Genomic DNA, 22,199 nt, shown 5'->3' on the forward strand with positions numbered 1-22,199 from the left:
AAAGAAGAAAGTGAAACAAGTAAACTTTTAACAAGGGCTGATAGTGGGTCCTTCCCTAGTAGTAACATTACCATTTTCTTCCACACAATCTTTAGATATGGTTAGGTGTTTTGAATATACCTGTAGCACTCTTATAACCATTTTTTTTTTAACAGCTAACCAAGCACAGCTATAACTGTAAGAAAGAAAAGAAGGCACAACTGACCCAGATACTTAAAAGATTACATACCCTTTAGCTCTAGATCAGTGGTTCTCAACTAAGGGCAATTTTGCTACTCTTGCTGATTTGGGGAATACTACTAGCATCTAGTGGGTAGAGGCCAGGGATGCTGCTGAATATTCTACAATACCCAGGACAGCCACCCCACCCCCTGCCCCCACACCCCACATCCAAGAATTATCCAGCCCAAAATGTTAGCAGTTTAGAAACATTGCTGTAGATAATGAATTAATTTTAAAGCAAATTAATCATATTGCCTTAAAAAATATATTCAGTTGTATTTTTGAAAAAGAATACTATGCCTGTGTGCTAAAATAAAGATGTGCAATCATTAACATGCTATTCTTAACATTCATCATCCAGATGTACTCTAAAGAACGTCCACATTTCATCTATTTTTTTCTGCATGTGAGAAAAAAGAGAAAATTTTATCTTTTAGATATCAAGTACACAAACTTTAGATGTCCCAAACATTAATCAGAGGTCTATGCAAATCACAAATATGCCTGCTAATGAGATTACAGTTATTTGTTACTAAATTAAGAAATGATCATGTCACACTTACTTCTTACTTGAAGTATCATAGAGAATGATTCTTTTATCCAAGCCTATAGTCACAAATAGCAATTCATTGACAGGAGAAAAACAGATGCCAGAAGCTGGAGCTTTATGTGTACTGTCAAAGTTATGGTATGGACTCTGGCTATTCACATCCCAGAGAGTTACTACTCCGTTATCCGAAACACTGCCCAGTAGTGATTTCTTAAACAAGGAGTACTTCAAGTGCCGAACAGACTATGAAAATAAGAATAAGTTTTATGTAACTGTAAGCATTCATAAGAACATTTTATATAAACTATATAAATAATGGCCAACCATCAACCACACTATTCACAGGGGATTTAGGACCTCTCTGGTTTATAGAGTAACAGGTTTTAATTATGACAACCATAAAATCATTTAGTGGGCTATAAGATGACCCCAATACATACCAATATTCTAGTAATTAAATCTGTCATGATTTTATTATCTTGGAATAGAGCTACCTCAATCTCCCCTTTTGCGGAGGAAAAATACAAGATGTTGAGATTACCACATTAATTCATCAGGATTAGGAACATCTACCATAAACAAAAGGCCCAGTAGTAGCCAATCACAGCTAAAACATGAACAAGTGTAAGAGAACACTGGCAGAGAATGAGCAATATTTCAAATTTATTTTCTACATGTATTTTAGATATTTGGATATATTTGTTTGAATCTGAGCATCTGATGTACTGGCAATTTAACACCTGAAGCATAATAAAAAATTAACTAAATCACAAAGAAATAATTGACAACACTATAGACTGGGAATGGACAATATCCAGTCTTTCAAAGGCATCAGCCTGAGGGCAATACTGGCCTTTCTCTAAACACTCCTCCCTGGGGGCAGTGGAGACATACTCTCTTTCTAGTTTCTGTTGGACCAGAATAAACAAAGATTCAGTTTGAGTAAACAGGTCTTGAATTAAAACTGGATGAATTTTATCCACTTTTACTAAAATGTTGCTTTCAAACTTGTATTGATATTATCATTCACTGAGCAGAGGATTAAATATTTTACATTTAAACTAATTTTTCATTGCACAGAACCAGCAATATAAACATAGAAATTAAAAGCAGAATCCAGAGTGGGAAACTGGCTCTAAGACATCTTCAAAGAGTTAAGTTACAGTACTGAATAAAGCAATAAAGCAGTCACTAGGAGATAGTAGCCATATATATATTAGAGGTTCCAGATAAAAGTGGCACAGAACAAAAGTCAAATCTGAAGGTTGTTTGTTTCTTCTATCCAGTTTAATCTATCACACTCCAAAACGATTTGAAACCACTAGCCTCTATGTATTAAAAACTCATATACTACTATCTTCTAAGATATTTTAACATAAGATACAACAGCCCTCGACAACTAAAATATTTAGGAATAATACAAAACAAATTCTGTCCAAGGAAACAAAAGGAGTATTTGTTACCAGATACCCAAGGTAAGATAATTACTATGGTCGTCCATTAAATTTGGCTCATTTTCATATGATTAGAGTACAAACAGAAAGCGTTGGTTTATATTTTGCATATTTGTTGAGGAAAAGTATATCCACTCAAATAGCCAAATCTTTCCTCTGGTCTATACTCAAGAAAAAATACACTACTCACAGCTTAACTATATAAAAGACACAGAGATTTTTTAGTGAATTGTGATGTTTATAGAGTCACATATCAACCCATCAAAACATAAGCAAGACAATTTTTTAAAAAATTCTGCAGCATGTTGAGTTCATATAGTTAGGGTCCTTCATAAAATCTAAATTTGAATTTTTTTTTTTAACGTTTACTTATTTTTGAGACAGAGAGAGACAGAGCATGAACGGGGGAGGGTCAGGGAGAGGGAGACACAGAATCTGAAACAGGCTCCAGGCTCTGAGTCGGCAGCACAGAGCCCGACGCAGGGCTCGAACTCACGGACTGCGAAATCATGACCTGAGCCGCAGTCGGCCGCTTAACCGACTGAGCCACCCAGGCGCCCCTCATAAAATCTAAATTTGAATTAAGTACACAGGCAGAACTGAAATAAATAAATAAATAAAACCATAAAATCACAGACCTCCTAGATCCTCAAAGTACATAAAATTCAACCTCTTAGTCATAGCAGGAGTCCTTAAAATCTGGTCATCCAGAATCTATTTGAATTTGGCAAGGAACAAGAAGCTTACTACTTTATATGAAACTTTATAAATAGTTAAAAATGTATTTCTTGATTAAATCAAATCCTAAATTCCAAGTGTGCTTTATATTCTGTGGACCTGTATGGCAACTCTTTAGGAAAAGGCTAAAGAAAACCATAAATCTTCCTCTCAGATAACCTGGGTTCAAGTAGGGTCTCAGCCAAGTTCTGCAGGTCTTGGGTACTTACACTCTCCAAGCCTCAGTGTGCTCAACTACAAAATAGAAAACACTCTTGTTTTGCAGTCAAGGTTGTTCTGAGGATTAAATAGTTTCTGCGCAGAGCCAGGGACATAGTAGCCATCACTGCTATTCTCACATGACTCATTCTTCATTGTTTATGCACCCATCTGACCATCTTTGACATGTGTATATTTTTTTAAAAACCTGTAAGTAGCTACACTGACTTCTTTAAATGGTTTCTCCTCTATCTCTCTGAAAAAAGAGGTCTTGCTGATGTCTCTACATCTATTAAATCATGATGCCTTTAGAGTATCATTAAAAGAGTATCCATAATCCTGGATACCCAAACTATTAATCTGCTAAATTATATTTAAAATAAGTACTAATACATATTAGTATCAGCAGCACTTATTAAGCCCCTATGTTGCTCCAGATTCAAGCTACTTCTAAGAAAAAAAATATATTGCCAAGAACCTTATTTAAAAAATCCCTATAAAGCAGCAATACTATTTTTTCTCACATTATTATTATGTAAGAATGTATATGCCTGTGGAGAAATATATGTTTCTAAATATAAAAAATACATCACTCTAGATCTGGGGCTGGCCAACTTTTCCTCGAAGGATCAAATAGTAAATGTTTTATGCTGGTGTATCACAAAAGCAGTATGAATAAGCACGGATATGTTCCAATAAATTTTTATTTACAAAAATAATGGCCAGCTATTGGATCATGGTTTGTTGACACCTGCTATAAATGTTTGGGGGGGAAAAAAAAAACACCCATAAAAAAAAAAAAGAAGAGAAAAAACCATCCATAATCCTACCACCTACAGAAAAACTGGTTAACATTCAGTTTTGTTGTAAATAAGTCTTAGTTTTATTGTTTAAATATTTTTTTAATGTTTATTTTTGAGAGACAGAGTGCAAGCAGGGGAGGGACAGAGAGAGAGGGAAGGAGACACAGAATCCAAAGCAGGCTCCAGTCTCTGAGCTGTCAGCACAGAGTCCAATATGGGGCTTGAACCCACAAACCATGAGATCATAACCTGAGCCAAAGTCAGACACTTAACCAATTGAGCCACCCGGGCACCCCTGTTTAAATATTTTTCTGTGTTAATGTACGTTTGTTTGAATTCCAGTAAGGTATAAACAGAAAACCTGGGATCATACTTTATTAAGATGAAGTTGGTGTTGTCACTAATATTTTTATCACGTGATTTTAACAGCTGGATAATACATGAATGTATTAGTATATCAATTTACCTAAATAATCTAATGTTGGACATTTAGGTTATTTCCAACTTCCAAGTACCCTAACTATTATCATTTTTAAAAACTGCTAATTTCTGAAAGAATTTGTATTTCACTGCTGTTCATGCTTTAAAGGTTCCTGGATGAAAAATGCTAAATGACCATCTGTCTTCCTTTTTTTGTGAACTGCCCATTAATCTACTCTGTTTATTTTCTATTGGGCTATTAAGATTTTTTTAAAATCCTATTTTGCAATTGATTTTCCTATTATAAAGACATTAATGCTCTCATAGGTATAAATATTTCCCCATTTTCCTTTCAATTTTGTTAATTTTTTCAAATCTTGCTTTTTGCCAGATTTTAAGTTTTATGTACTTAAATTTATCAAATTTGTTCCCCTGACTTATAACTTTGTTCTTATACATAGAAAAGCCTTACCTTCACAGAGATAAGAATGTACATTCATATTTTATTGTAGTTTTATAATCTCTAATACTATATATGCATATATAGATATATTAGACACCGTATATACATTATATACTGTATACTCTATATATGTGTACCTGTACACACATACATAAACATATACAATATCCCTTCAACTCCATCCCCCCTGCTCTTCTTAATTTCCAGAGTCTCATTTCAAGCACTAATTAACTGTCACTGGAGCTACTGCCCACTTCCATTCTTAGTGGCTTACTATCATCCTTCACACTACTACAGCAGTAACCTCTTCAAAACTTGAAATCTGAACATATTTGTCTTGCTTAATCAAAATCCTTTTAACTGGAGGACTCTGAAAAGCTGGTTATGGTAGTGGCAGAGTTTCTGAATCTCTCTGAATTCCATTTGTGTGTGTGTGTGTGTGTGTGTGTGTGTGTGTGTGATTATGCATGCAGAAAAGACTTACCAAGCAGGTCTGGGCTGTCTATCCTTAACAAGTCCTACTTTTCAGAGTTGGCCCTTGGTTGTTGTCTGGGAACTGGGATTTGGGGAAGTTTCCACTACTGGTAAGAGTGGCTCACCACGCCTAAACTGTTTGTATAAAAGATACAGTTTATGGCTGAACCATGGCTGAACATCTGCTTTCCTTCTGGAAGTTTGAAAGTTTGATATATGGCACACAGAGGGTACCTACACAACTAGCCTCAATAAAAACCCTAGGCTATGAAGGGCACCTGGGTGGCTCAGATGGTTAAGCATCTGACTTTGGCTCAGGTCATGATCTCATGGTACCTGAGCTCAAGCCCTGCATCAGCCTCTGTGCTGACAGCTCAGAGCCTGGAGCCTGCTTCTGATTCTGTGTCTCCCTCTCTCTCTGCCCCCTCCCTGCTTGTACTCTGTCCCTCTCTCAAAAATAAATATATGTTTTAAAAAAAAAAAAAACCTGGGCAATGAGTCTCTAATGAGCTTCCTAGTAGACAGTGTTTCATACATGTTGTCACAATTTGATGCTGGAGAAATTAAGAACATTCTCTCCACTGCAAGAGGATGCTTGGAAGCTCATACCTGGTTTCCTCAGGCTTCACCTGGTGTACCTTTTCCCTTTGCTGATTCGGCTTTGTACTTCACTGTAATAAATCATAGCCATGTGTATGATTATATGTTGAGTCCTGTGAGTCCTCCTAGTGAATCATCAAACCTCCTCTTGGGGATCCCCAGCACAATGAGTGTAAGTGTCTGAGTGTGTGTGTGTTACAGACAGATAGCAACCCAGAGAGCAAAACTAAAATCTCATGAACATTTATAACAAAACCAGACTATCAGGTATCCCCATGAGCCCCAAAATACATGCTGGTAAATCAATTGGCAGCCACAGTCCTTCACAGTATTCGTGTCTGTGCAAAAGGAAGCAGAAGGAAATAACAGATCTAAGAACGGGAAAAGCCCCAAATCACTCCAAATAGGTATTCCAAAAAAAACATGGTGACAAATTTGACAATACCAGCTGAAACCAGGAATAGCCACACATTAGTAGGACTACACAGAGATCTGCAGAAAGATCTGAAAAGCTAGAGCAGTTTAACCACAATGAACTCCCCAAACTGACCAGTTGAGACACCTCCCTCCCAGATCAGGGCACCACATTAAGGACACACTATTAGGAGTGGAAGCAAACCTAAATAGGACGGAGTCAACAGAGCTGAAGGAGAGCAAAAGTTCACATACAAGTAAGTGAGTGGAACAAAGCCAGGCAACCTCACAAATTAAATTGCCATTAAAAAGAAAAACCAAAAAACAAAACTGAAAACAAGAGGGAGCTCTGTAAAGCTAGAAAAGATACCCTGAACCCCATCCCTGTGTAGAAGTTCAGGGAAACTAACTTTGCAGATAAATCCCATACAAAGTTATTATGAGAACAAAGAGAATAAAAAGAAAGGCGTTCTCAAGAAATGACCAAAAAGAAAATAATATGTTACAAGACATTTAAAAAAAACAATATAAATCAGCATTCGAAAACAGAAATGAGATGTTAGAACTTGCGAAAGAATTAGAAATTTTTAAAGTCTCTTCAAAAATGAAGGCTAATTTAAAAGTAATACAAGAATGATTAAACACAATAGATAACACCTTAAAGACAGACAAAAAGGAAAGAATTTCTGAAAATTAAAAATAAGGAAAAAGTTAAAATGATTTGAAAGTAATAAATCACTGAAGAAGATCTAACAAAGAAAAGACAAACATAAGGAAAATAACAAATTACTAAAAGCTATATAATTCAAGAAAACTTTCCTGAAAGATCTGAAACAACATATTAAATGAGCACACCATGTCTCTATGAATAGCAATACAGAATGATCAATACCAAGACATAATCTAATAAAATTACTGGACTTTATTTTTTTGAATGCTTATTTATTTTTGAAAGAGAGAGCGAGTGGGGAAAGGGCAGAGAAAGAGGGGGACAGAGGATAGGGAGGCGGCTCAGTGCTGGCAACAGACAGCAGCCCAAAGCAGGGCTCGAACCCACAGACCATGAGATCATGACCTGAGCTGGAGTCAGATGTTTAACCGACTGAGCCATCTAGGTGCCCTGTAAAATTACTGGACTTTAAAGAAAAAAAAAAAAAATCCCTTGGAAATCTAGGGAGAAAGAACAAGTGACTTATAAGGAAAAAAATACTTAAATTATCATGAGACATTTGAGACCAAAATTGATGGGAGTAACACACTCGAGTTCCTCAAGGAAGAAAAATGTGAGCCTGCTACTGAGTTACACTGAAATAGAATTTGTTATCTCAGAAAAAGTCAAAAACAGAAAACACATATTTATGGAAATAATATTAATAAATATAGATAGGGTGCTTGTGATTGTAAAATATTGGAAAATATCTAAAATATGGGAAAGTTTAGATAAACCGTGGTGTTTGAACATGGAATGTTATGGAGCCATTAAAAAATTCTGGTTATGAAGACTAGTAAAATGAGAACACTTGGGATGGAACACTACCAAGAAAAAGGCAGGAAACAAGACTGGACCAACAGAATGATTCTAACTATGGAAGGAAGATAGATATACATAGAAACACTGCAAGAAAACATTCTTCCCATTAAGGAAAATTTGGAAGAGAAATATAGAAGGAAAAAAATAGTCTTTAAATATTAAAGATACGGATTAGAAGTTTATTTTATGCCAACACAATTATAAAACTGCTCAAAGAACATACTATATATAGACTAGACAAATATATACAAATACTAAGAAAATACTTCAAGCACATATTATCATGCAAACTTTGTACATCAATGCTCTTATAGAACATCAAGGAGACCACTTGATAGATATAAAGCTCTGTGGTCAAACTCTGAGTGGTGAAATTCAGGTATAAATATAAGCAAACAAGTTAACCAAATTAAAATTAAACTCATTCTTGACAAAAATAATTGTTATTTTTTTTTCAACGTTTATTTATTTTTGGGACAGAGAGAGACAGAGCATGAACGGGGGAGGGTCAGAGAGAACGGGGGAGACACAGAATCCAAAACAGGCTCCAGGCTCTGAGCCATCAGCCCAGAGCCTGATGCGGGGCTCGAACTCACGGACTGCGAGATCGTGACCTGGCTGAAGTCGGACGCTTAACCAACTGCACCACCCAGGCGCCCCAATAATTGTTATTTTTAAGTGTAATTAATAATTACTTACATTTACCAGACTCGATTCAAACAGGCTTACTAAAACTTAAAAGATCTATACCTAAAATATCAAAAATCACACTGAATAAAATTTAACATCTACTAAAATACATTATATTTAAAATCTCATGAAAAGCCTGCTGCATTTAAAGATCATTTTTGGGATGGGCACTTGGGTGTTGTATGTAAGCAATGAATCATGGGAATCTACTCTGGAAACCAAGAGCACACTGTGTATACTGTATGTCAGCTAACTTCACAATAAATTATATTTAAGAAAAAAAAAAGGATCATTATTGATTCCTTAGATTCCTATTGAAATCTTCGAAAAGGACTGCAGCTTGGGAAAGGCAACACAGGTCAACCTATTTGAGAGCCTGTGCTGCTGAACCTGCCAAAGAGCAACATGCATCTGTAACCTGGGAGGTCTGTCAGCCCCGGCAGTTCTGCAGAGGCAGCAAGGCTCTTTTTCCCCTGTGAAAAGACACTGTGATCCGCACAAAACTAATAGCTTCAATTCAGCTCAGACACTTCAAAGTTAAGACCTAAATATAGGCAATCTCATTTCTGATACAAAATTCAGTATAATGCAGATTCATGGACACTCCACGGTTGTCACTTTTGCTAAGAAACCAGTTTGATAATTTTTAAAGATTTCAAATTCTTGATTGTTCAGAGAAACAAAAATTTTACATTTTAATCATCAGATGTCCCCTATCAACTATTTTTCTCAATAACCTAGACCCTGCTTAGAGTAAAACTGATCAAGACAGAAATTGGGCTGGGTAACAGTATATGAGTTGAATTATATCAATTTTCTGACAGACTTAACATTTTTATGAACACTGTTTAAGAGGTGAATATTTAATATATTTGAACTCTTAAATGAATTCTAATAAAAAAAACTTTTAAATGAATGCTCAAGTAGCGAGTCTATGCGTCTAGTCACCAATAGATAAAGTATGCCATAATGAAATCATTTGTAGGAGGAAAAAAAATCATTCCAAAGATTTCAATTATGATGCCTGTATAAGGGAAACATAAGTATGCAGAATCATGAAAATTTGACTTTCTTCACTAAGAAAATTGGAACTGCATAGTTACAAACACAGGGACCAACCGGTATTGTCTAGCCCACGCACTCGGCTTTAAAGGTATTGAGGAAAATGAAATAATACAGTATACAAAAAATATATAAACATTCGCTCCAGGGAAAGGGGAAAAAAATTAATTACTCCAGTTCAATTTTTTCACTTTCTTTAAAGCTTTCCTTTTTCTAAGTCAGTCTAAAACACAAAACATGATTACTGAGGGCAAGTTACAACTGGCAAATTAGCAGGTGTTTTGAGGGAATACATTAAACCTAAAGATATTCACACCAGTTTGGGAAAGTAAATCACAAAAGCTATTTTAATGATTTAATATGATTATTCATTAAAAGCTCACACTGAAGTTCACTGATCTTTACCCAAACATTAGGAGCTATGTTAAACACATTCACCATCTCATTTAGCCCTTAAAACAAACAAACAAACAAATAAAAACACAACTCTACTGAAAGTATATTCTCATTTTCACTGGATAAAGAAAAGGAGGCTTGAGAATTAAGTAACTTGCCGGAGTTCACACAGCTAGCTCTCCAAATAAATGTGGGACCTGAGAGACAGAACTATACCAAAAGATCTTATAGAGTTGCTGACCTGTGCTAGCAGGAGGCAGCAGGTATGTGAAAATCTCAGGTGACCTTGCACAAGAGATAAGCCTAGAGCATTACGGTTTTCCTCAACTAGAAGATAATTTAAATTCAGTTTTGCTCTGCAACTAATCAATGAAAATCCTTTGAAAATCAACAATACAGCGACCTATCTGTCACCTAGAATTTTAAAGTATCTGTAAAGTGACAAGAGAATACTGCAAAGTTTCCAAAAGCTTTGGATTCTCAAATCTTTAAATATTCAGCTGTTCCTGAGATAGAGATTCCAAAGAAAACAGTGCTACCACTCTTGAAGAGTAGATCTTCAAAATACTAAGTTAAAGGTCTTATAATCTGAAAGTCCTCATTTATAAAATGAGAATAACATACATCTCACAAATGAGTAGCAAAAATTAAATGAGAAAATGGAATATAAAGCAATAACCACAGTGCCTGAGACACAATAAACGGTAGTAAGGATTCTACGAAGGTGATAACCTCTGCCTGGAATGCTCTCCAAACCCTCTGACCACCAACACTCACTGGAGAGCTACAGGAGTCTTTGCCATACGTAATGCTGATGTAATTACATATCTGTATGGAAAGTTAAACCCTATATCTCACACCATACACAAAAATTAATTTGAAATGGGTGATAATAGACACAAATGGGGAAAGTAAAACAATAAAACTTTACCTAAAAGAAAACAAAGGACACTATTTTAAGACCTTGGGGCAAGCAAGATTTTTTCAAGAGGACACAAAAAGCAGTATCCATAAAGAAAAAGTGATGTACTAGAGTACATTTCATTAAATTTAAGAACTTCTGCTCATTCAAAAAAAAATTTTTTTTAAAGCTCATTTATTTATTTTGAGAGAGAGAGTGGGAAAGTGAGTGCACACAAGCAAGGGTGGGAGGGAGGGAGAGACAGAGAGAGAGAGAGAATATCCCAAGCACGGTCCACACTGTCAGCATGAAGCCTGATGTGGGGCTCACACCCACAAACTGTGAGATCATGACCTGAGTCGAAATCAAGAGTTGGATGCACCCCTCTATTCATTTTTTACAAAGGCATTAGAGTTAAAAGGCCAGCTGTAAGCTAAAAGAAGATATATGCAACATGCATATCCATAAAATTGCTCCATCCAGAACATACAATAAACTATAAATCTATCAGAAAAAACACAAGTAACAAAATACAAAAAGGAAGAACACTCTTGAACAGTGACTACACAAAAAAAGGCATATGAAAATACACTCAACTTATTCAACACAGAGAAATGAAAATTAAAACACAGTAAGATACCACCACACAACCATCAAATTGTTAAAATTAATAAGACACAATAGTTGGTACTAGCAAAACTGTGGAGCAACTGAATCTCACAAACAGTGCTGGCAGAAGCGTACAATGGCACAAGGATTTCAGAAAATCCTTTGGCATTTTTTAACAAAGTAAAACATGATGCCTACATTAAGACTTAAGTCCATTTCTGAGTGTTTACTCAAGAGAAATGAAAACATATGTCCAAAAGAAGACACATACAATAATATTCACAGCAGCTTTATTGTAATAGCTAAAAACTAAAAACAACTCACATGTCCATCAACAAACTGTGGCATATCCATGTAATGGAAAACCACAAAGCAGTAAAACAGTATAAACTACTATTCCATTCAACAAAGCAAACATACTGAAGACTAAAAGAAAGCAGACACATCCAATTCTTTTAAGAAATATGAGGTAGCACCTCAGAAGGGTTAAGAGGGAGTCCTCCGATGTGCCAGAAATGTTCTATACCTTGATCCTGGTAGTTACACGGGTATATGTACATATAAAAATTCATCAAGCTGTATGCTTAAGATGTATGTACTTACTATGTAAGTTATATTTCAATTTTAGACATTTAAATAATTTACACATAATAAAGCCAAGAGCAATAACTAAATCTAATGTTTTCAGGACTATTCCTTCATATCTGGTTTTAATTAAAAAAAAAACAAACAAAAAAAACCCCCTCTCATTATAAGATACAATACAAACTGAAATGTAAGAATATACATGGTAGGTATCTGACCTTTTATGTTACTAAAAAGTTAACTCAGAATTTATAAATCTAAACGTGTCATGCTTCTAATATATCAGAAATCGGGGGGAAAAAAAGGATAGAAAGAAGAAAAATTAATTTCCTTAAGAAGCAAGACATTGGAACACTATGATGTTTTTCACAATAGTTCCAATGTCTATGGGCTTAGGCTTTTGTCTCCCTCATCAAAATATAAATAACCAAAAAGAGAATCACAAAATCAAAATAGTACTTCCTGCTTTTATGCTAATATTAATGAATTTTTGTGGCAAATCTCTCATCCACATCCGTAAAAGGCAGAAAGTGAAACTGCCTCTAAAGGCTTTCTCTCAGTTCAAGGTTTCTGGAATTCTGACATTCAACTAATCAATAACTCTGATTAGCAACTTAAATGCCTTCCAAAATAAAAGCCAAATCTTTGGTCTGGCATTCAAAGTTCCATATCAACATTATTCTATATTTACCTTTCCAATATCTTCTCACATTGGCCCTATAGAAGAACCTACGTGTTCTCCTTAACCCTTGTTTTTGTTCGTGTGGTTTCCTCCATATAAAATATTCTTCTCCCAAAGTTCTAGATTAGCCTATTAAAATCTTTGTTATCTATAAATCCATTCACATTTATTGAGGATCTTTTCCACATGAAGTACAAAGTTGGATAATGGTTGAGGACAAAGGAATGAGACACGGTTCCAACTGTAACATGGGAATGTACAGAGCTAACCCTACTATAGAGTCAACTAATTAGCAGTCAATTCATAGTGTAGTAAAAACAAAACAAAATAAAAATCATTTAAGCATTAGACCCAGCTAAAAATCCTCCCTCCTTCAATTTTCCCTATTTTATTCCCAGATAATTTTCTCTCACTGTTCTGAATCACCATAAGATTGTTTTATAGGAATCACCTATAATATCATCTATAGGTTTATCTCTTTTATTCTCGCAATACAGAAGAAACTTGAGAAAAGACTTTTTTCGGTATTTTAATATCCATTAAATTTTCTTTAAACACTAAATATACAGTGAATACTGATTTCCAAAACTGCTTTTTAAAAGTGAAGAGCTCCCATATTTTATCTAATAATAGGGCCAAAGTGATTACAATAAAAAGTAAGGATTAAAAGAGATTGCACTTCACTAGAAATTTCTGTACAGAATTTCACGGAAGGTTGGCCAAGAATTAGATTTTTTGAGTAACTAAATTTATTTGGTTAACTATCGAACACTTAACACAAAAAACAAAGCTCAATTTACCCTGTGCCTAAACACACTCAATTATCCATGCCCACCATTCTATTTATGAATAGAAATATCTGTCTTGTCGTTGGTACAGTTGGAAATATGCAATGCTTCTATAATTGTGATGTCATAGAAAGATTAATATCCATGTTTCAGATTTGACCTGCCAACAACTGTTTGTATTTTGTTATATATAGTCATATTCTAGGATCATGTGGCTATTCAATGGCATAACTCAACGCACATAAGCAACATAATCTAGTATGAATTACCTTATTTGAACATTTTTAAACAAGACCATTAAAAATAGCTAGCTGTAAATTTTTCAAGCAAACTAAATACAAATTTAAAATACTTAATTTTAAAAACTTAAAATTGAGAGGACCTGGGTGGCTCAGTCAGTTGAGCGTCCGACTTTGGCTCAGGTTACGATCTCACGGTTCGTGAGTTCGAGACCCTGCATTGGGTTCACTGCTGTCAGCACAGAGTCAGCTTCAGATCCTGTGTCACCCTCTCTCTCTGCCCCTCCCCTGCTCATGCTCTCTCTCTTTCAAAAATAAATAAAACATGGAAAAAAAAATTTTTAACTTAAAATTCATTGTCTTATGTAACTCTGTTTTATAACTCTGTTTTGAATAAACCCATACTGTACCTGGTTACTACCATGGCCAAAAGGAGTACTAGATAAATTAGTGGTTACACTGTGCAAAATAATTTCACCACTGAGAGATCCAGAAGCAATGTAACAATCATTCCAATTATATGTAACACAAGTTACTTCATCTTTATGATCCTGAAAAAAAGAAAGCAAAGTTAAGTACACTGCCACATAACCGTCACACCTCACATCTTCATGTTCTTGTAAATTTCATTTTTTTAAAATAAAATAGTACGTATTTGTGAATCTAATATTTGCTTTAACATTTTCCTCAAATAACCTAAACAAATTACTCAAATGAGTAGGAAACTATCTGATCAACACCACGTCTTCTCAAGGAACAGAGACTTAGTTTTTATAACTGTAATAATGATCATGCACTCCAAAACAAGAGACAAAAGGGAAGGTAATTTTCTAGATAGCCTGTCTCCCTTCCACTGACAAGTAACATTTACAGCAAGTTGACTATTGTGGGAGAGTCCCTGGCCTTGAGAGAATCACTGTTCAATCAAGAAGAGGGGACATTTAAATTAACATGAAAATGGCAGAAGGAATGCTAAATGAGTAGTAGGGGCAAAGTGTCCTAGGAAAGAGAAAAAGGCTTCACTGGACCTGAGTTGACAGAGGAAGCTTTGTGGAAGACATAAGCTTGAGGTCAGCCTTAAAGAAAATAATAAACCAAAAGCAGGGAAAGGGGAAAGAAACCAGACATGCAAAATGCAAGACAGCCAAAACAAAAGCCCAAGCCAGAAGGAGGAAGGCATGGTTGACAGACAATAGCAGCTGTTTCCATTTGCTGAATACCTACTAATGCTGGGAACTTTACGGATTATTATTAATCCTTAGAAGAATCCTAGGAGGCAAAGTCACTTTTCTTATTTTATGGATGAGTTACCTACATGAGGTACAGGAAGTTTACGAAATCTGTGCAAGCTCACATTAACTACTAAGTGGCAGACCCAGGATTCAATTCCAGGTCAAACCCCGAAGCCTATTTTCTTCTTGGGATATTAGGCTGTCTCCAAAATCCAAAGGGGAATCCACTTTGAGGAAATAAAAGTGGTTTTAAACAAACTGAGTTCACAAACACTATATTTTCCAAAGTCAAGTTAGAGATATCTAGTAGGCACAGAGAAAAGTGATAAGAGTTAAGAGTATAGTTTTTAAGAGTTTGCTATTTATATTAATAATATAAACAATATAACTTTTGTATCTAATAATTAGCTTAATGTAACATCAAGAATAGTAGCTATAATATTCCACTTATAATCCAATTTTTTCAAATGGTCCCTCAAGCATGTCTGGAGATACTTTCACATGTCACTCCTTTCCTAAATCAAAGAAAAAATTGCTATCCCAAGGGGAAAAAAAATGCCTGATGAGAAGAAAATGGAGAGTGGACATTTAATGCATTGTTCCCACTTGGAAAATTAAGAACATGGGGTCCAATACAATTTCTACGACTTTATAGAGAGGCAGGGGTCTTCCTTATTTTAACTGTGGAAAATAAGTCTTCAACAAGCACCTACCAAGTGCTAAAAATTGTGTTACCAGGGAGAGCACCACAGAGAAGAGAGCCCAGGTGAAAGATTAGATTTCCCACTATCACAATTAGTCAAATACTTGTTAACTGAATGAATAAAAAAAGAAAAAAAAAAAAATGAAATGCCCTAAGAGTTGCAAACAATGAGAAGAGCTAAAACTATATGGAGTAATTGGGGAAAGTGAGGAAGGAAAAACAAGTAGAATTTTTCATGCAGTAGGAGTTAGAGGTGTAAGTGATGCTCCTAAAATGAATGAGAATATGTGACAAAAACTGGCCATAGACTTCTAATCTCTTCTCAATTCTGTAAAACATTCTCTGCTCATAGTATGTATACCCCCTCTAAATAGCTTTAATTCAATTATTTCATAATTTAAAAGATTCAACAATGGATAATAATCTGAGTTTGCATCTCATCTTTGTCATACTAGTTGTTTGGCACTGAAGAAGTTCTTTAACTTCTCTCAGCCTGAGCTCCTCCAAAGGTACACAGGAACAGCAATCACTACCTATCTGCAGAATTCTTGAGACACACAGAATAAACGTTTATTATGCACAGTGGCTGGCATATCAAAGAACTTAATAAAAGTTAACTATTCTCATTTTGGCAACTTTTGAATTTTCCTTAATTCTCTTCAAAGTTTAGCTAATACCTAAAATAAACTTCCACAGGTAATATTTTAAACAGCAATTACAGGATTATATTTTAATTACTCTAAGAGAATCATTTTCTATATACAACTTCCCTAGTAAGAATTAAGTCAGTGACATCTGACATGAACAAATAATAACGACATCCAGCATTTGCTTCAAAATAATCTGAGGTTGAGATTATATAATAATCTGATTAGAGAGAAGATAAGGGAACAGATAAAATAATACTGGCCATGAGTTCATCATCATCAAAGTCTGATAATGAATGTGTGTGCATGTGCATGTGTGTGTATACACATCAATGTTCAAAACTTTTCATATTAAAAGTTTTTTAAAAACATATAAAAATTAAAAATAACTTTAAAGATGAGTTTCCAAATATTAAAAGTACACAACAGTGAAAAGTAGAATTCCAAAAAAAGCATAACCCAGAAGCTTTCATGTGGTTATTTTTATTCTGTGAAACTGCAAAAAGCTAACCATTTAAAGAAATGTTAATTATCCATAGTAAATTATTTTAGAAAAAATACCATTACCAAGATGAAAACACAAACAAAAATAACACAAACAGCAGCAATCATATACAGTAGAGAACTATGAAGCTGAATCCCAACTCTGATTAGTAGACCGATTACTGCCATCCCAAAACCACTCTCATTTTTTTTCAGACACTTAAAAAAAGATCTCTAATGACAACAACTCATACTTTAGAAAAAATGAAGGAAGTGGTTTACTCAAAAAAGAGTAGACTAAGTGAAAACTAAGGGGAAAGTTTTAAACACCAATAATATGCATTGGTGACATATGGAGATAAAAATAGACCAAAAATTTTTTTCTGACTAATAGCATCTTTATTTTCCCTAACAAATCTCACTTCAATTCTGAAGCATCTTATTTTTATCATCAGACCTCAAAATTAAAAGTTTGGTAATTACTTTAAACATTGTAAGATGTTCTAAAAAACAAGTTGCTTACCTTAAGAGACCGATGAACTCTTTTTGATTTTAAATCCCAAATATTAACAGTGTTATTTAGGCCTCCACTTACCAAATACATAGATGTGGAATTTAAACTGACACATGTCTGCTTTTGCTATTAAAGAAAAAAGAAAGTTACCTTAATTTAACAGAGCCCAGAGCTGACTTCCAATTCCCAACCAACACTTAGTAAGTACTATGTAAACATTTGTTGAATTAAATGTGATAAACAAGCTAAGACTTCTCCTAAAGATTCAGTTCTCATCATCTTCCACATGCATCCAACAGTTTGCAAGGAATTCAAAAGGACTTCAAGGAAATCAACCAGAGTCATGTTCTCTTCCATAGAACACAGGAAACAGAGGAAGCTTAGGGAACATCAGCAGGTCCTGGCTTCCTATCAGGAGTTACTTGCCCTTAATATTTCCCCCCAGTAAAATCTACTCTTGCACTTCCACAGAGTATACTGAGTTAGGATTCACCCACAGCTCATAAAACACTAAACCTAGAAGAAACTTTAAAGAATGTCTAGACCCCTCATTTTACAGATGGGGAATATAAAGAGGTTAAGATACGTGCTCAAAGCCTCACAACAAAGTCTCCCCCTAAGGAGCCCAAGTCTCAAACATCAGGTCATGAGAACCTGACCCTACACTCTTCCTTAGGTCTGTAAAGACACCATCCACTAAGTTTCTCAAGATAAAAGTCCAGAATTAACTTTGACTCCTTTACTCCTTCCCTGTCACCTACAGAAAGTTCTTTAAACTCCAACACTAACATAAACCCCATAGGGCCCCCCTCTTTATCTACCGCAGCCACTAATCCCAACCCCACAGAACAGCAGCAGCCTCTTAACTGGCACCTCACTTCCAACCCTACTCCTCTACCTTCTATGCCCCACAAGTAGGGTGACCTTTAAAAACTGCAAATCAGATCACAACGCTCATATTCAAAAATCTTTAATGGCTTCCATTCAGCCCTAAAATAAATTTCAAACGTATTAACCTGGCTTTCAAAGCCCCATTCCTCTGACCCCTTCCTACCTCATCTCACCATTTTCCTCATCACCCACTAATTCTCTAGCCACACTCACCTTCTTCTATTACTTAAACATAGCAGCCCTGTTTTGGCTTCAAGGCTTCTACACAACTATTCTTACCTAGAAAGCTAAGTTCCCCCAAACCTTGGCTGAATGACTCCTTCTGGTCAATAGACAGCAACTTTCAATGCCACCTCTACAGGAGACCTCCCTTGACCTCCTAATGTAACCTGCTATCTCAATTTCTTATTTTAGTTCTCTGTGTAACAACTTATCACTATCTGGGTATCATTCTGTAGTCTACTGTCTATCTCCCTCCAGAATGTCAGTTTCATTATCACAAAGCCCATTTCCATGCCCAATAAATATTTATGGCATAAGTAGGTAAAAATACAGAAGTTATCAAGTTTCTCACTATGAGTATCTACGAGCATCATCTATCTGGTAGTGCCATCAGTAACTAGGCTACCAATAAAATACAATGTTGCATGTTATTTTTCCTATTTAACCTTTAGATACACGATGCGGTAACATTAATTGCTCTCACCTCTAGTTGTATGCCTTGGGGAAAAAAATAGAGAAATGAATTCCAAGGGGGACATTTTATTACTCAGCTAAAAGTTAAAAGGCAAGCTATGTAGGTTTAGGCAAAGTCATCTCACCTTTCTAAGCCTATGTTTCTTCACCTAAGAAGTGAGAAATGAGGACAAGATCTATCATTCTCACCTTAAGAGTCCATGCATCTGGAAAAACACCCCATGCTCAAAAGAGCATTTCTTTCCTTTTTATTTTAATTCCAGTATAATTAACACAGTGTTATATTAGTTCCAGGTGTACAGTATAGTAATTGAACAGTGCTATCCATTACTTAGTGCTCATCACAATTAAGTGTACTTTTAATCCCCTTCAAGAGCACTGGATTCTTAAAAGGGTACAGATACCCACCTTTCCCCTCCCTCAAGGTTTCTTCCAGCTCTGAAATTTCTGACCAAGAGTCAAAATTACTAACACATATAAAAATATCAGGAGCACATTACATCAGTGTTGCAGTACAGTTGCTATAATTCCCTTATGGACACCGTTCTAGGAACTGACTTTGGTCTAAACAGACTAGTAAGATTTAGAATCTCGTTATCACCACTAATCAGGACAGTCTGCTAAGAGCTTTCCGAATAACTGTTAAAGAAAATAGATAAGAGTGGTGTCCATCAAAGATCAATATATTACAACTTCAATCATCAAAAACAAGTCAAATTACTAAGGACTCGGAACAAAACCTATGTTTTTAACTGGCTTACCCTGATGACAGAAGATCTTTTTTTATGCTGATATATTATTAATGTAGCTAATGAACTTAATTAATGAACATTGTGTGCTTATCAGGAATCCTGTACCTTAAGGCACAAGCAATGGGTGAAGTTTTTAAAATCTAAAATAAGAGCTGTTCAAATGTCTAGGTTATACAGTAGCCTATCGTATTCATTATACTACTATTAATACCAAATTGCCTATTCCGATGAGATAAAATACAAAATCAAAGAAAATAAATATAAACTTAAAGTTCTGCTCTAAAAATTGTGTTAAAGTAAGTAGGACAGAATTTTATTTTCCCAAGTAGCAATGGTCTAATATCTCAAATGGCACGTGAGTAATAGGACTTGGGTCCTACAAAGCAAAGGTTATCAGCACACTAATATGTTACAAGAAATTACTAATAAACGCTAAGGAACCACTGTTTGCAAAATATTCCTATAAGCAAATTAAATAAAGCAGGTTCAAATTATAAGAAATAACCTCACCTTTCATCCACCTGTATTTTGATGTCATTTCTTAACTGTAGGAAAGAGAACTAACTATAGCAACTGACATGGAATATTCACAAAATCCTTACAACTGTGTTACATTTGTGAATATCATCTGTTATTTTCATACTTTAACAATAACAACAACTACAACAACACAGTTCCCAAACTGTTCTAAGGCATAATGCACAGAAAGAGCACAATATATACTGTGGTGGAAGAGGAATCTGAAATTGTTTTGATGTTGACATCCAATTCAACAAATGCTTGTTGACACCTTTGATAGTATTTAAAGATCCAAAAATGACTAAGATGTTCTGACTGCTCTTGAAGAACACAGTTTCCTTTTATCGACCAGGGATGCTCTCTGCCTCAATTTTACTTAAATGAGTTTGAATAGGCAGTGTGTCTCAAATTTCATGTCTATCCTAGCAGACATTCTCTGCCCAGCCTCCAACATCTGTGGGCTGGAATTGATGCTTGGGTCAATCCCAAAAAAAAGAATGGGTAGAAACCTAAAGTCCTTATTAAATTAGATGAGTTCGTATTCCATTGTTCTCCTTTATTTTTTCTAAGTGGACTACCTCACCTATTCCAGTGTATAAAATTATGACAATTCATAATGCTTTGTGGCTTGCTATGAAAATTTCGAAACTTAAATTAAGAACAAGCTACCACCTACTTGCACCTTTTTACTTAAACCTTTTTTTTTTTTTTTTAAATAGCTTTCAGGAAGTGTGTGTGACTAACAATGAAGACACCATCATTATCCTGAATCAGAGGGATTAATCTATAAAACAAGAAACAATATGTAATGAGAACTTCATTTAAATGCACTGGGACCAATGCTCAGTTTGACAAAGCCATTCTGTTCTAGGAGAGCTTGGGGAGACTCAGGCAGGCCGCTCAGTACCATAGGGACAGAAGCTATAGTAGAAGCTACCTTCACATAGCGGTCATTAGCTGATGGTCCTGAGCTCAACGTCAGTAAAGGACAGGGATACATCATTAGGACTCTTATGACCAAATCGACCTGGTAACCTAGCCAGGGGTGAGGCTTTAAAAAGGCAGCAATACCAAGGAATCTCCCACAGAGAGATGGAGAAAGCAAGTGACTAGTTGAAAAAAATCTAAGTCCTTGATTGCTCCCCTTGGATCCACTATTATTTTACCTAAAGATGTTTCAGTACCTATCTCCTCTTCAAGTGTTATTGTATTATTTTGAGCTTAGGTTAAGCATAGTACTTTTAAACACATTTAGGGGCGCCTGGGTGGCGCAGTCGGTTAAGCGTCCGACTTCAGCCAGGTCACGATCTCGCAGTCCGTGAGTTCGAGCCCCGCGTCAGGGTCTGGGCTAATGGCTCAGAGCCTGGAGCCTGTTTCCGATTCTGTGTCTCCCTCTCTCTCTGCCCCTCCCCCATTCATGCTCTGTCTCTCTCTGTCCCAAAAATAAATAAACGTTGAAAAAAAAATTTTTTTAAACACATTTATATTTAGTTGCAAGCACCATAAGAAGCAGTTACCATCAAGTAGAATTAAGATTTTTAATAGAAGGTTAAAAAAACAAAACCAAAAACACTTACCCCTTCACCAAGCTCTAAAAGTGGAACAGGTTTACATTTGCAACTTGAAACAACAATTTTGTCGCCACTGGAAGAGGCTGTCACTAGAAAGTTATCTAAATGAAGAGTTATGGAGCATCAAACAATCCGTGAGCATCTCTATCACTAGACTATTACTGCAAGAATTATTATGATAAAAGCAAGTGCACTAACCTAAGACAAGCAAGTGAATATAGCTTACACACCAGCTTTCAAAAATGGCTCAGGTTACTAATTACTACGACTAATTCTCTTTACTACTACCACAGGGAAGAGCCATCCTCTCTGGCTTTGCTATTACTTGAAAGCTATTTTACCCAAGTGAAATACTACTCCATTTTCAAAGAA

The 22,199-nt window shown here is 35.4% G+C and overlaps 1 protein-coding gene across 4 annotated transcripts in view; it reads right to left on the reverse strand.

Annotated features, from left to right (window-relative positions):
* The window catches only part of NEDD1 (NEDD1 gamma-tubulin ring complex targeting factor), a 50,249-nt gene that overhangs the window by 22,397 nt on the left and 5,653 nt on the right, over window positions 1–22,199 (reverse strand). For 3 of the 4 annotated variants that reach the window (XM_040491153.1, XM_040491151.1, XM_040491152.1), the window contains exons 3-6: window positions 21,834–21,928; window positions 17,408–17,524; window positions 14,230–14,370; window positions 786–1,015 (exon numbers count right to left, since the gene is read on the reverse strand). In XM_040491153.1, coding sequence (XP_040347087.1) covers window positions 786–1,015; window positions 14,230–14,370; window positions 17,408–17,524; window positions 21,834–21,928 — 583 coding nt within the window. Of the gene's footprint in view, window positions 1–785; window positions 1,016–14,229; window positions 14,371–17,407; window positions 17,525–20,247; window positions 20,283–21,833; window positions 21,935–22,199 lie in introns of those variants that run through there. The other variant, XM_040491154.1, reaches the window with a different exon arrangement.

This window comes from Herpailurus yagouaroundi, unplaced genomic scaffold, assembly GCF_014898765.1.
Source record: "Herpailurus yagouaroundi ecotype Mexico unplaced genomic scaffold, PumYag 182, whole genome shotgun sequence".
Taxonomy (NCBI): Eukaryota; Metazoa; Chordata; class Mammalia; order Carnivora; family Felidae; genus Herpailurus; species Herpailurus yagouaroundi.